This window comes from Microcebus murinus, chromosome 19 (genome assembly GCF_040939455.1).
Source record: "Microcebus murinus isolate Inina chromosome 19, M.murinus_Inina_mat1.0, whole genome shotgun sequence".
Classification (NCBI taxonomy): domain Eukaryota; kingdom Metazoa; phylum Chordata; class Mammalia; order Primates; family Cheirogaleidae; genus Microcebus; species Microcebus murinus.
Window position 1 is genome coordinate 40947261 of NC_134122.1, and position 15426 is coordinate 40962686.

General features: G+C 40.0%; 1 protein-coding gene across 3 annotated transcripts in view; it reads left to right on the forward strand.

Moving 5' to 3' along the window:
• Positions 1-15426, forward strand: part of DISC1 (DISC1 scaffold protein) — a 308753-nt gene that overhangs the window by 141312 nt on the left and 152015 nt on the right. For 2 of the 3 annotated variants that reach the window (XM_012738209.3, XM_075995460.1), the window contains exon 9: positions 313-501. In XM_012738209.3, the coding sequence (XP_012593663.2) occupies positions 313-501 (189 nt within the window). Of the gene's footprint in view, positions 1-312; positions 509-15426 lie in introns of all 3 variants that reach the window. The other variant, XM_075995461.1, reaches the window with a different exon arrangement.

A 15426-nucleotide genomic window follows, 5' to 3' on the forward strand; every position in this document is an offset into this window, starting at 1 on the left:
CATTGTGGCTTCCCTGGGTTTCACTGGGACATTTTTCACCATCATGTTTCACAAGCATGGCTTAGCCAATGGGATCCCCCAAACAGACATAACAAGAATGAGGTCATAAAGAGCCACTGGTGGTTTTTCCTATTTGAAGAGGTGGGTGTTCTTCCAGTTAGCGTTGCACAGGACCGTTACAGAAGCAGTGCGTCACTGCAAAGTTCAGTTCCTTTAGACACACTGTGAGTGCATGCTAGCTGCTGCTTGATCTTCTGTTTATGGATGCCATAAAGCCCGTTCTCTCTCCTTCTCTCCCACAACGTGCTGTAGGAAACCATTTCTGCACAGCTAAGGACCTCACCGAGGAGATCAGATCATTAACGTCAGAGAGAGAAGGGCTGGAGGGACTCCTCAGCAAGCTGTTGCTGCTGAGTTCCAGGAACGGCAAAAAGTTGGGAAGTGTTAAAGAAGATTACAACAGATTGAGAAGAGAACTGGAACACCAGGAAACTACCTACAGTAAGGGGTGCATAACGGTTGCCTGGTGGGATACTTATGACGTTCACTGTGCTGTGTGGCCAGGCCATGTTCTGTGCTTCATGTGGCTGTCACTGTGGAGAGTGTCATGGAACACGTGGCCCTCCTCCTGGGAGACCTTTTTGGCAGGCGCCTTGGCAAACAGGGTGGAATTCACTTGTCAGCTTTTGTTTTGATATTCACATGTGACATCTTTTCTTTTTCTATTTCTCCCTCCTCCTCCCAGCATTTGCGAAGGGGCCTTGTGATTATTTAGAGCAAGCTCTCCCTTGGCACAGGTCGTGAGCATTTTCTTCGTTTGATAATTATCTTCCTTTGTCCCCTGGCTCAGTGCTGCGGGTTTGCACAATCACAGCCTAAATCAGGCTGACTCTGAGAAAATTGAGAAAAGACCACGAAGTGTCTCTTCCGCGTGTGTGCTTTTCTGGGAGCTTCTTTCTGCAGGAAGAATGATGTAGATGGTGCCAGTGCTGCCTTAGCTGAAGCGTCTGCTCGCTGTTGGAGTTAAAGTATTCTTATGTGCTTTTGTGTTCCAATTGTGAAAAGTAGCTGAGATCACCTTGGGATTTGCACCCTAAGGAATAGTCTCAGAAGATGCTGGTTCAGTTTAAATTAAGATAGCAAAAACATATTTCTCAAAAAAAAAAGTAAGGGATATCTGATGATTCAGTTTCTAATATGCAGAATGAAATCATTAAAAGCAAATTTAGATTTAAAATATATTATATGCTGGAACCTGTTTCTTCACTAGTAAAGTGAGAAGAATAACATCTATCTCATAGGCAGATTAAGTGGTACAGATTAGTTTACAAAGATCCTGGAGCATGTGTGTGTGTGTGTGTGTGTGTGTGTGTGTGTGTGTGTGTGTGTGTGTGTGCACCCTTCTATTCCTAGGAACTAGAAGTTGCTTGAGGGCAGAGGTCATATGTAGCATATCATGGTCCCTAAAGAGATGTTGTTTACTAAAAAGAAAATTGACAGACATGTATATGAATAAATGGCTATATTTTAAAAGTCTGCTTATTTAAAAAGAAACAAGAAAAGAAATGGAGCTATTAGAAGCCAGATTTGAAATACGGCTATTTGAAAATATTCTGCAAATTGAAGTAAATGAAGACTAGTCTTTAAAGACTAAATGCAGAAATATAAAATCAGCTAGCAGAAATTAAAGGCGTCATTTGGGGATGAATATATTTTGTTTTAAAGGCTTACCAAATTGTGTACAGAGAGGTTTCTTCCCAGAGTTATTTGCATCACAAGATAGCATGTTCAGTGGTTATTGTGTCTTCTTTGCAAGGAGCATCCTTAAGTTGGCTCAATAACTCAGTGTTGATCTTTTCTTTTCACTTTTAAAGGTCAAGCTATGTTTTTGGCAAACTAGAGACTGTACAGTTGAACCTAAATAACTACAGTACTGAGGAATGACAACATGCTCACTCTAGACATTAGAGCCTGGCTTTTTACATTATGATAGGAATGAGCATTGTATACTCTATGTAGATTCTTGCTATTGATTTTTTAAATATATAAACAATGAAAACTATGGAATTTCTCTTGCTATCACCACATAATTTTGGACACAAAACGGAGCATATATTATATCTAAGAATAAAGAAGATGTGAACGAATTTGAGCAAATTTAGTCCAGCTATATTTTCATTTGAATAGTTGAGCTCTTGAAAGCCATTAATATCTCTTTTAAAAAAAGGACTGTGCAGTATTTTTTTTGAATCTCATCATTGTCACTTCACTAAGTATTTTCAAAATGATGAATAAAACATAAACAAATGGAATGAGGGATTGTTACCATGGATGATTCTAAATTGCAGATGGCTCATTACTGTTGCGAAGGCTCTCTTTATGTTTCATGCTTGGATTTTGCTGGATCAGCTACCCTTTTCCCTATATGTTGATTTCCACGTGCTTTAGGCTGAAGCTAATTTTTAGCCAATCTGAGGTGACTTGCCTTCGGGTGGACTAAATTAATAATCTGTGGTTGGTGAGAGTATGGGAAACAATGAATTCCTGAAAATTTGAAGCTTTTATCTATTGAAATGTAAAAAATCTAGGCCAAAGTCCATAGTAAGCTATTTTTGGGTTTTGGGAGTTAAAACTTTAAAGGGAGCTCTGTGTTCAAGTTTCAATGTAGAGCAATTACAGAGGGATATTATGCATATGCATGTACATGCCACGACTCTTTCCGTCTTAGATAAAACATTTTACGATAAAACTATTTAAGAAATCAGCAATATATGTAGTTTTGTTTAAAAAGATTTTGATTTCCAACAATGGTTGTAGAATACAATGTTCAGGGGAAAAAGATAACTAAGGGATGGACAAACAACCCTGACAGTCAGGGCCCTAGACTTTTCTGTTTTGTTCTTCTGTGCCCCACAACATGTGACATTTATTCCAAGATGGCTGACCCAGCCACGTGGATGTCCAATTCCAGCCAGAAGGAATTAAGAATGAAGGAGCTGACCTATCTATCCCCTTTGAGGACCCTCTCTGGAATTTGTGGCCACCTTTGTTACTGCCATATCCCTATAGATTTAACGTTGTTATATTGGGACAGCTAATTACAAGGGGGACTGAGAACTGTCCTTACCCTGGGCAGCCATGTGCCCTGCTAAAGTCCTGGGTTCTGTTACTGTAGAAAAAGGGGAGATTTGCACTCTTAGGGAATAATGAGCAGTGTCTCTCATACAGAGAACTCTTTCTGACGTGATGTGTATCTCTAATGACTCATCTGAGATGAACTTGCATCACTGATCACTTAAGATTTCCTTATGTCTTGTGTCTCTGGCTAGTCTGTGAGTCCATTGAAGCCAGAGGACTGTCCTTAGGTTTCATTGTACTGCTTCTGTGTCATAAATACAGTATAACATAAATATTTGTTTGTTTGCTGGGGCCAGATGTTGAAATGAAACCTCAGTCCTATCTTCCTTCATTTTAGATTACAAATCTAGACCTTGAATCTTCTGTTTCTTTATTCATTTTCCAATTTAATGAGAGCAATGATAAATTTGATTATCTTTCGTGGAAGATGCTGAAGTTGTGTGTGAGTCGGATGTTCAGATTGGGGTGTCAGGAAACAAAACGATATGGTGATGGAAAAGGAGCTGCAATGTGCCAAAGTCCTCAAGGGCAAAGGGAGACAGACATCTGCACTGAATCCATTGGCTCTTGTCACCATGACACAGGCTCTGAAAAGGAGAGAAGAAAGTGTGCTTTAATGCCCATCAGCTGTTCCTAAGACTTCAGGAGAACACATTTGAATTCTGAGCAATTTTAAGTGCAGCAAAATAGAATGAAAAGCTAAACCTATCTCCCAACCCCTGAATATTTATGGAAATTAACCATAAACCTTTAATTATTGTGGATTTCCATGTATTTTTTAAAGGAGGGTGGGATAAAAAAATCAGTAACTTTTTTTATAGTTTGCTACATCTGCTTTTCAAGAAAAGAGACAATCCTCAGATTTACATAACTGTTTTCCATCCCTTGTGTATACAGTTGGTAATCTGTATTGTACTTTATTAATATTGTTGATTTCGCACTGTAACTCAGATATAAAGGAAGCCGATGTCAAGGGGAGAGATTTAATCACAGAATAATCAGGGCTAGAATTTTAAATAGGACATCATTAGCATGTTAATGAATTTTCCCACCTTATGCCAGCTGCCTGAGTCAGAAAGATACTGCAGATGTAGCTCAAAAATCTGTCTGGGTCCGAGGCCTGGTGAGCTGTCAGAAATCCATGTAGGGGATCTATAAACTACATAGAAGGATTCTCAGTGAGAACAGCAAGTGGCAGGATTTTGTTTTTCTGGGAATCATGGCTGTCTATGCTCAGCTCACATTCATTTGCCTTTGTGGGAGAGAGGGGGAAGCGGAAGGAAGAGAAGGGGCGATCTAAGTGTGACGAAGTAGGAGTAGGGGCAAGTTTCCAAGTATGGTCTGGCTTAGGACCTTCTGCTTTATAGAAAAGCCACAAGTCCACATTAACAAGAGCCTGTTCTTATTTTTGGAACTACCTCGTAAGTTTTGAGCTTGCAATAGCTAACGAAAGGAAGTATGGCTGTCTTAGTCTGTTTTGTGTTGCTATACAGGAATACCTCGGGCTGGGGAATTTGTAAAGAAAAGAGGATTATTTGGCTCATGATTCTGCAGGCTGTGCAGGACACATGGCAGCAGCAACTGCTTCTGGGGATTGCCTCAGTCTGCTTCCACTCATGGTGGAAGGGGAAGGGGAGCTGGTGTGTGCAGAGACCATGTGGCGAGAGAGGAAGAGAGAGAGAGGAGGAGGAGGTGCCGGGCTATTTTTAACAACCAGCTCTCTCAGGAACTAATGGAGCAAGAACTCACTAGGAACTCACTCGTTACCATGAGGATGGCACCAAGCCATTCAAGAGGGATCCACCCCCATGACCCAAGCACCTCCCATGAGGCCCCACCTCCAACACTGGGGATCAAATTCCAACATGAGGTTTGGAAGGGTCAAATAAATCAAACTATAGCAGTGACCTACTACAGCAAGATATTAGCTTCTTTAACTCTGAACTTTATGGGCACAGCTTCTTTCAGAAGTTTACCTATAAAGAAAAGGCTTTCAGTTTAGAAATCCTGTGAGATACAAGTTCTGCATATAGAAGCAATAATTGTCTTTCCATATTCATCAAGTATATGGAGAAGAAACATTCAAGAAAAATTATAACGAAAGAATAAAATCTTTATGTCTCTTCTTTTTTTTTTGGCAGGGGAAGGAAATGCAGAACTGGAAAAATACATATAACAAAGATATAAAAACAATAAAATTAAGAAATAAGCATAAAATTTAATAACTGAGAGAGAAAAAATGCTAATGACAAGTGTTAGTTATTTTGGTTTAGAATATGATGTGATAATGAGCTTCCTAGAAGCCAGAGCAAAACAAGACAGTTGAAGTATCATCTACCTTCCTCAAAAGTGACTTTGAAAGCACATGATTTTTAGGGAATACAGAGTGGTGCTAAATTCTTAAAGAAAATTTTCTTGAGAGCGTAATGGAAAATCCTCATGAATAGATTTATAGTACATGCCAAAGTACTTTTCGTATGGCTCTCACCAACTACTGCTAGAAAAAAATGTCAGGGGACCCCTTCAAAGCAGGAGAGGCTGTGGATGGACTGTGAAACTGTATACACATTTTAGATATGTGGGTGTTTTTCCCACAAAAAGATCCAGTTTTTCAGCAGAATTATTACGAGGTCATTCTAAGGTTCTCCAAATTTTAGGAAACGTTATATTAAAATATGGCACCATGGAAGTGAATTAGTAAGAGCTTGGGCTTGTGAAGTTTAAATATGGCATCTTCCAACCATCTGAAATGATTCCAAGATGAGACTTAGTGGCTGGAGAACATATCCTGTATATTCACCAAATGTCACTTCTTTCCTCTAAGCTTTGGCTAAGACCTACGTAGTAGACAACTTAACTCTCTGGACCAGACCCATGACAGCACTCCTACAACCAAGGGCTGAGCTGTCTGCTTTGGAACCAGATGAATGTCGCTGGGCTCTGTATGTTGAGGAACTTAGATGGTTATATGGGAAGTAGATCTGGCTTTCTAAATTAGAAATCTTTGCTTATTTATTTATTTATTTATTTATTTATTTATTTTTTGAGACAGAGTTTCGCTTTGTTGCCCAGGCTAGAGTGAGTGCCATGGCGTCAGCCTAGCTCACAGCAACCTCAATCTCCTGGGCTCAAGGGATCCTTCTGTCTCAGCCTCCCAAGTAGCTGGGACTACAGGCATGAGCCACCATGCCCGGCTAATTTTTTCTATATATATTAGTTGGCCAATTAGTTTCTTTCTATTTATAGTAGAGACGGGGTCTCGCTCTTGCTCAGGCTGGTTTTGAACTCCTGACCTCGAGCAATCCACCCGCCTCGGCCTCCCAGAGAGCTAGGATTACAGGCGTGAGCCACCGCGCCCGGCCTTTGCTTATTTAGATTAAAAAATATATCGAACAGGATCTTTTGGAGGAAAACTTTTTTAAAGAAAACTTCAAAAATCTTTTCCCTCAGGTTTTTCGATGGGCTGAGTTTTCACATCTCTAATCATTTATCTTTTTTTTTTTTTTTTTTTGAGACAGAGTCTCACTTTGTTGCCCAGGCTAGAGTGAGTGCCGTGGCGTCAGCCTTGCTCACAGCAACCTCAAACTCCTGGGCTCAAGCAATCCTCCTGCCTCAGCCTCCCAAGTAGCTGGGACTACAGGCATGCGCCACCATGCCCGGCTAATTTTTTTTTTCTATATATGTATTAGTTGGCCAATTAATTTCTTTTTATTTATAGTAGAGACGGGGTCTCACTCTTGCTCAGGCTGGTTTCGAACTCCTGACCTCGAGCAATCCGCCCGCCTCGGCCTCCCAGAGTGCTAGGATTACAGGCGTGAGCCACCACGCCCGGCCTCTAATCATTTATCTTTTATTTACCTTATTAATTAATTTGTTACTTTATCAAGATTCTGCTTAAATATAGGCTTGCATTTTTTAATTTCTCTCCATTTTTTCTTTCCAATTATACCCTTGCATCACTATTAGTATGGTTATTTCTCTTTAGCCACTTCCTCCTGTGAATTTCTAAGCTTGAAATTTGCAACTGACTTCCTTTCCTCTTTTATTAAATAGCTGTGATAATTCTTTGGGGAGGCATCCTCTTGTGGCGTAAAAAAGCCTGGATTAGGATGTAGGAGGCCTCAGTTTAATTTCAGTCCTGCCGTTCCCTAATCGCCTACAGAGCACCTGGCACATAAAACATCACAACATGAGGTTCAATGAATGAATGATGTTCAGCAAGTCACTGAATTTTCTCAGTGAGTCTCAGTTGCTTCATGTATAACACAGCACAGTAGAAACAAATCTTGAAGTTTCATTTTCATCCACCCATCCATGCTCTCCAAGAATTTATTGAGTTTTTAATTTTTTTTTTTTTTTTTTTTTTTTGAGACAGGGTCTCACTCTATTGTTCAGGCCAGAGTGCTGTGGCGTCAGCCTAGCTCACAGCAACCTCAAACTTCTGGGCTCAAGCAATCCTTCTGCCTCAGTATCCTGAGTAGCTGGGACTACAGGCGTGTGCCACTATGCCTGGCTAATTTTTTTTTTTTCTGTATATATTTTTAGTTGTCCAGCTAATTTCTTTCTATTTTTAGTAGAGATGGGGTCTTGCTCTTGCTCAGGCTGGTCTTGAACTCCTGAACTCAAACAATCCACCTGCTTTGGCCTCCCAGAGTGCTAGGATTACAGGAATGAGCCACCGCACCCAACCATTCACTGAGTTTTTACAGTGATGCCATGCACCGTGTTAGACCCTTGCCATTCAGAGATGAATTAGTCCCTGAAGTTACTCATGTTACCATTTACTCTAGTCCCTTCTGGGTGAATTCGTATGTTTCTATTCACACCTTGTCCATTTATTTTCTTACTCTCACCTATTCTACTCTCCCTCTATTTTTATCCAGGTAATTTTTTTTAGAAGTCCTTCCTTTTTCACTTGTCTCTCTACTTGGTTTCTAGAATATTTTGCCTTCATGATACTTCATTCATTTACCCCCTAGGCGGGAATGCAATGGTGATTTGAATTTTATTTTATACCAAATTGCAACAGGCAGTTTTTTGGGCATACTAACTTACTCAGAGCAGGAACTCGACTTTATGTATAGGGTGGGTCCATGTGTCTCTTAAATGTCTGCCAGATTTTCTGCTTTGTAGATCATTCTTAGTAACCAGAGCCTACTGGAGTCTCTTTGTAGATTTCATATGGACTATAGGCTTTGGTAACATGGATAGACACACACACTCACAAACACTCATGTCATGTCCTGCAGATTAAGCTAAGAGCAGCAGTAAGTGGAATTCCATGATCTTAAAGGAGAGCCCATTGGCTCTGTTTTGGGTGAGGGGATCATTCATTGCACGGAAACGGTACTGTGTATTGCAGAACATTTCACATTCCTGGTCATTGCCTGTGTTCAACTCTTCTTTCCATTGCCAGTTTTCAGTGCCCTGGGTGGTGGGCGTGGCACCACCCTCAGTCAACTGAACAACTTCAGAATTATGTTTCATGTTTTAATGTCACCCATATGCTTTGAAAATGTATTTTTATTATTATGGTTATTAGGACTTACTTGGAATTCATAGAACCTAATTCTATTATGTACAATGTCTTTTGTATACATCCTAAGAGGTTTCAAAATGAGTTCTTTACTGATTTCTTCTTCCATTGTTCTTTCTTGGGCCCCTCACTATGCACACAGATGACCTATAGCTATTGTGGATTTAATTTGTTCTTTGAAAAGAAGGGGTGATCTCGTTCCTGTATGATGTCACTTTCTTTTCAGTAACAAAGGCTTACCACTTTCCTTTTGTTTCTCGAGTCCTTGAGAACAAGCACTACTCTAAGGCTTGACATACGCTGAGTCATTTCATCACCTGGACCACTGAAGTGGCTGGCTCCACTTTACAGATGAGAAAGCTGAGGCTTAGAGAGGATTGCATGACAGGGTCCTGAGGGGTAGGGAAAGGATTTGAATCCTTTTTATCTGCTTTTGCCTTTCACATTTTTTGGGGTTCTTTATGAACTTGGCTCCTAATAAGATTCTCTCTACCCATCCTCCAACTGCACCATCCTACCTAAATGTCTCACTCATAGATTCCTGGTTATGAAACAAAGGTTACCAAAAGTCAGCTGTTGACCATATCAAGTGGCCTGAAAAGAGAGGTAATGTTTTTTCATTTTTGAAGTCTTCATGCATCTTCCCTATATTTTGTGCCTGAAAGGGTGATCCACTGTCTGCCATTTTACCATATAGATGGATCAGTTACGTTGATAAGAGGTTCTATAGATTATTACCCTTACGAACCTCACATGTTTTGTATTAAGACCCCAATTCTTTATTTTTGAAGGGTGACTAACAAGAACTTGACAAAATACAACCAATCAGAAAGAAGTTGAACTATAGCAATTTAACTGGATACATATTTGTTAACTTCAAACAACGTTCTAGTCTATTTTCAAAGAACTGTTAATAATTCTGCTTCCTGTTCTAAGATGCTTAAATGTCAATGTTTTCCTCTGTATTTCTATAAATAAAGACATTGGTTAGGAATTGATACGTTACTCAGTTTTTGTTTGCCTGTAAGACTTTACTAAATTTGTCATCCTATTGATTACGAGGAATTGAACTTGTGCAATGTGAAAGCAATCTTTCTAGGCTTCTTTTGAATGGATTTTTGAACTTAAATGAAATAAAACAACATTAAAAATATTCTGTAATTCAGGACTTTGAAGAATGAAAGGTGATTCTTTTTAAAGTGAATCTAATTTTGTGAAGTTTTGCAGAATTTAATCTTACTGGGGCTAACTCATTATGACATCTTTTATGAGGTCATAGTTTTTCCAGTGATTAATTTTGTAAGAAATGTCTTGTTTTCCTCTTTGGCATTGCCATGAGTTATGGCTTCCTGTACATGCCCCTTCCGTTTTAGCCTTGTACTTCCTCTTCTTTGAAGCTGCCATATGTTAACAACCCAAGAGAGATGACATCTATTTGAGAGATTATCATTTGTTGCTAATTTGATTTTTCAGGTTCTCTTAGCTTTTGTAAAGGAGAGGTGGTGTGCTCATGAATATATATTCCTGCCCTGACTGCTTTGGGGAACCATTTTTTGCTGCAACGTGCCCATTCTACTTTTGCACTGTTAGTTTTTGAACTTGGGGATGGCCATTCTGACTAATCCACTCTTCACTCAGACTTTTATATAATTGGGGAGTGTCAGATCACTGTAGGGGTGGACAACTCTAAGCAAATGCACTGCAATTTAATATTTATGGCCAGAGCAGAAACCATCGAGAGTTACTTAAGGATCTACTGACTTGGTATCACCAAAAATTTATGAGCCAGACATGCACATACTTTACATGCCCACATAGTCATAAAATGTGATTTTATTTTTCTTTTGGCATTCTCCTTTCTAAAGTCTTTATAACTCATTAACAACTGATGACATACTTTGCTTTTAGATTTAATTACGCCCAAACTTTATTTGCCAAAATGATGTTAAATTTTTGGCTCTTTTACCCTATTTTGAACATCTCTCTTTTCCTGTGTTTACTATGGCTGCTTTACACTTCACATATCCCCAAATCTTATATTTCCCTTCCCCAGGAAAGAACCAAATGTAATTATATTGTGATAACATGGTCAACTCAATGAAAGGAGATCTGTCTTGCTTAGACAAGTGGCTGAAACCCTGAGCTTCTTTTTTACTCTGTGTTGGGTCCAGCATTGGACTTTGGTCCACACATACCAATTATGTTGGGTGAGACAGATGCATTAGAATTTGGCAAATGTCTGTTTACCCTGCACTCAACCCCATTGTTTTTTCAGAAACTTAGTGCCAGTCGTGGCTGGATACCTGCTCCATGTGTGCCCCAAGAAGGTCACCAAACACTGACATTTCCCAGTGGTCTGGAATCCTCAGTATTTGTCAACTTTTGGAGGCAACATGATTCTCTGCTGTATAGAGTTTCTCATGTCCCTGTAGCTGGGAGGTGAAGAACTTCAATGAGGCTCATTTGGCTGGTTTCAGAGCAGTACTCTTCATTGTACAGTAACATTTCCCTGGTTGCAACATAGTATTCCAATTTACCATTTATTATCTGTATAACATTCAAAGAATCAATATACCATGCTTTATTTAACTGTCCTCTGATTTTGAGGTATTTAATGATCATTCCATGATTTTCTTTCTGAAGATAAAGTGCCAAGTTGGAATTAATGACCCAAAGAGCATAGTCATTTTTATGGCTTTGTATATGCTGCAAATTGACTTTTAAAAGGATTATATCAATTTAATTGATACTACTACCAGCTCATCCTTTGCAATACTGAACATTATTCTTAGAAGTCCATTAATATAATAACAATAATAAAGTGGCATTTGATTCATGCCTTATTTTTACATATCTTTGACTAATAGGTTGACTTTACTTCTTTGTGTGGCTTTATAATTTTTTTTAATTGTGTATTGTCCACATCCTTTGGCTACTTGTTTTAATTTAGGGGGGGGCCTTTGATAGTTTCCTTATTTTTACATAATATAGTTATAAATAATTTTTTGCTATGTTGTGCATGTGTGAAATAAACCCCTTATTATGATTAATAATGCCCCAAGAATAAAATCTCTTTATAAACAATGATAACATGTTGAGATAACAATGTAGAATGAATTCTGAAACTTCTCACAGCATTAGGGTGCAAACAATTTAACGAATGACAGAGACAGGTCTTCCAGAGTAAAGGCATTCCGTTTCTACTTTGGGCATTAATATTCATTGGGCCTGGCCTTTAAAACAAATGTGATATTCAGGGAGCTGCTGCAATCGGGACCTTAATAAACCAGTTTTACTTTTTTTCAATAAATCTGTGGAAGGTATTATTTTACATTTTCTCCACCTTTAAAATTCAGAAACTAAGAGAAGTGCGCAGTGTCTTACCCATTACCTTATTTTCCTTCATGATGCAGCTCACGTTTGGCACTTTGCTGTCTTCGGACTGTTTTTTTTCTTTATTATTTCCCATTTTATCAAATTGATCCATTAGGGGGAAAAAAAGCCACACAAAAAACTGCTGCCCATAGGAATTTGTTTTCTTTGGAAAGCACGCTTTTATTGCATGGACTGATGGAGAGTGCCTGTGGCTGGTGTCTATGGCCCCCGGAGCTGCGGGTTGGGGGAGGGGGTTCAAGGAAATGGTAGAGAAAGGTCGTCCCTGTCCTGGAAGGATGCCAGACAGGATGACCTTTGAAACTGTCACCACAGACGTGAGAAACGGGTTTGCAACAGCTCCATGCCCTTCTCTGCATAGACAATACACGGCGTTGGTGTTAAGGCAAAGATCCCTTTCCATTGATGACGTGTGATCATAAATCACAAGAAATCACTGTGATGTGGGATTCGGGAAGGCGCCTTCTTGTGCATTTGCAGCTGCAGGGAATCTGGTTCTCCCTTCCCTCCACCATGTCTTCCCACGACTTTTGGCTACTCCCCGTTGGTATCCACATTCTTTTTTCCACCTTTGGCATATCCCATACCCTACCTGCCTGCACCCCTACTCAGTACCTTCCTTCCAAGCTTTGCAGGACTGCACCCTGCCCTCCCAGATGCCCACGTTCGCCCAGAGCTCTCGATGAAGTACACACGCCCGGCCTGGCATCTCCTCCTGTCATCTGGGTCGGGACCCCGACTCTCTTGTTTATACCCTCAACGTCCTCCTTGCACCCCCCCTTTATAGTCAGTCTTTTTGTTCTCCCCCTTGTGTGGCACTTGGCCTGATGCTGGGAAATGATCATTATCCCTCCCTTCATGTTCCGTGGTGATTCATTCCATTGTGCCATGTTTAGTGGAATATTTAACAGCCTCTTTGAAGAAGCCCAAAGACTATAAATAAATGCTCTCTTTGGTCTTGAAAGGTTTTACACAATATAAAATTTAGAGCACATTTTTTTTTTCCTCAGGAGCCCTGACATTAATATTCATCATGAGCCCCAAAGTAGAAGCTATTATATTTTAGCATAATGAAGTTTACCATGTGTTCCAAAGTCACTTGCAATTGTGCTTCTCATAATGACAATTAGAAAGGTCATCTTGTCTTGCAAGTCTCCATTAGATATATAAACCAGCTCATGGCTGTCACCGTGAAATGTATTAGGGCACTTGTGTGCAAATACAAGGGGAAGACATGATACTTTTTATCCCAAAGTGTAGCTGTTTACATCTAATTACCAAACATGGAATGTGCCTGTTTGCCTAGGTGGTATATGGGCATAGAAACTTCTAAAGGACATTCTCTTCTGTCTTTTCATTGATTAAATTGTGTGAGTCCCCTCACCCCCTTTTCCCATGAAGCATGACATGATGGGGTCCCTAAAACACTGAACAGAGAAATTTGACATTGAGACAGTGGTGTATTTCTGATCTGTATTTTTTTTGTGTGTGCCTCATTTGAAAAATTGTTTATCTGCATTGAAGTGTGGACATAGTATTGTGTTTCATTCTCCACATGTGAACTTTGATGAAGTGATGGGGAGAAGGTGAGGAGGTGGCCAACAGAGCAAAGAAGTATTCCTACAGAGCTTGTAGAGGGGATACGTCTACATTAGAACTAATGCAGGTAATTCCTGGGAACCTAAAACATGCTACGGGTCGCCGTGCTGTGGTGGAGAAAAATGACTCTTAATCTGGCCTGGGAACAGCAAGTTGGGTTGCCATAGTTAAAATATTAACATTTATGTATGAAATATATAAAATTTGCTCTGAATTATGGAGAGGCTAAACTGTATTCAAGCCTTTAGAAGTTGCAAACATTTATCAATAGATTATAAAAATAAATTAGAAAATCTTAGATTCATTAATGCGTACACATGGCCTCTGTAGTGTTCAAAGTCCTTATTTGGGAGAGTACTGGAGAAGGTTCTATGGCCCATGCAGCATTTGGTTGTTGGCATTTCATACTGTTCAAATGCCTTAATTTAAAAAATTAATCTATTAATGTAACATATTCATGGAATGCAGACAGTGTGCAGAGGACTGCCTCTCCCTGGCCGTGTTTGTGTTTGAGCTATGTCTGGTGGCTTAATCAATCACCCGTCTATCTGGAATGATTTGTGTTTAGGTTTGCCAGCGGAAAAAGGTTAGTCCATATTCCTCAAGGTGCTTTCCAGGCAAATGAATTAATTGTTATTATTATTTTTTTAATATTAAAAAATGATCTTTCTTTGCTGAGAGTGTTAGAAAGAGAAGAATAAAAAATTTTAATAGCCCTGCTACCCATAAACAGAGGATAAAAGACTACAACCACAATGCTAATGTAAATAAGAAGGAAACAAACTGTAGCATGAATATAACAAAGGACACTTTTCTTCTTTCTTCCACTCTTTTTTTTTTTTTTTTTTTGCCCTTTGGCCTAAAGCTGTTAACACTGGGTGAGTGTCCCTGTTGTCATCTTGTATTATATCTTACGTTCTGATGCTGTTTGCTTATAAATTTTTACTTATATAATACTCCACTCTGGATGCAGTTTGTAGGACTCTAAGTTTATGTTTAAAAGTCCTGTGCAGCAGTGGAATCCTGCACCACCCGCCTGGTCTCTTATTTAGAAGCCTTAACTGGCCCTCAATTTCTGCGACAAATGGTGAGCTCCTCCTCTGTGCTGGGGGCTGTGGTAGGCACTGGGGAGTGGAAGAGTGACCAGGTGTAATCTCTGGCCTCAGGGGCTTGCAGGCATTGGTGGGGAGGGCAGATGCACAGAGAGAATGGGGTTCCATGTGATCAGGGATGAAATAAAGAAATAAACAACAGGGGACGAGAAAGTGGAGATAAGGAAGGCCAAGTGCATACTGAAAGAGCCAGGGTGAGCTTCTCAGAGCAGGCAGAGCATGAGCTGTGGTTGGAGGGTGGATTGGGGGTGGAAACACTGCTGGACCAGGCCAGGGGAGAGCACAGACCCGGAGGTCAGGGGAACATGCCAGTGTGGGGCATCATGAGACCAGGGTTGAATCCTAGCCCTGCCATGTAGCAGCTGTGTAACACTGAACGTTCCCCAATCTCTCTGAAGTACTGCTGCTGCTGTCAACCTCCTAGGACTGTGAACAGGTGAAATAATACATGTCACGAACTGGGCTTAGTGCCCTGGCACATAATAAGGACTCAATCAATATTAGCCCACATGATTATTGATCTGACTGGACTGAAGGGTGCAAGAGTGAGAATGGTAGGAGATGAGGTTGGAGAGGTGGGAAGAACCAGATCGTGAGATGCGTTTTTGCCATGCTGGAGTTGTCAAGATTTTCCAACAGTGGTGGGCA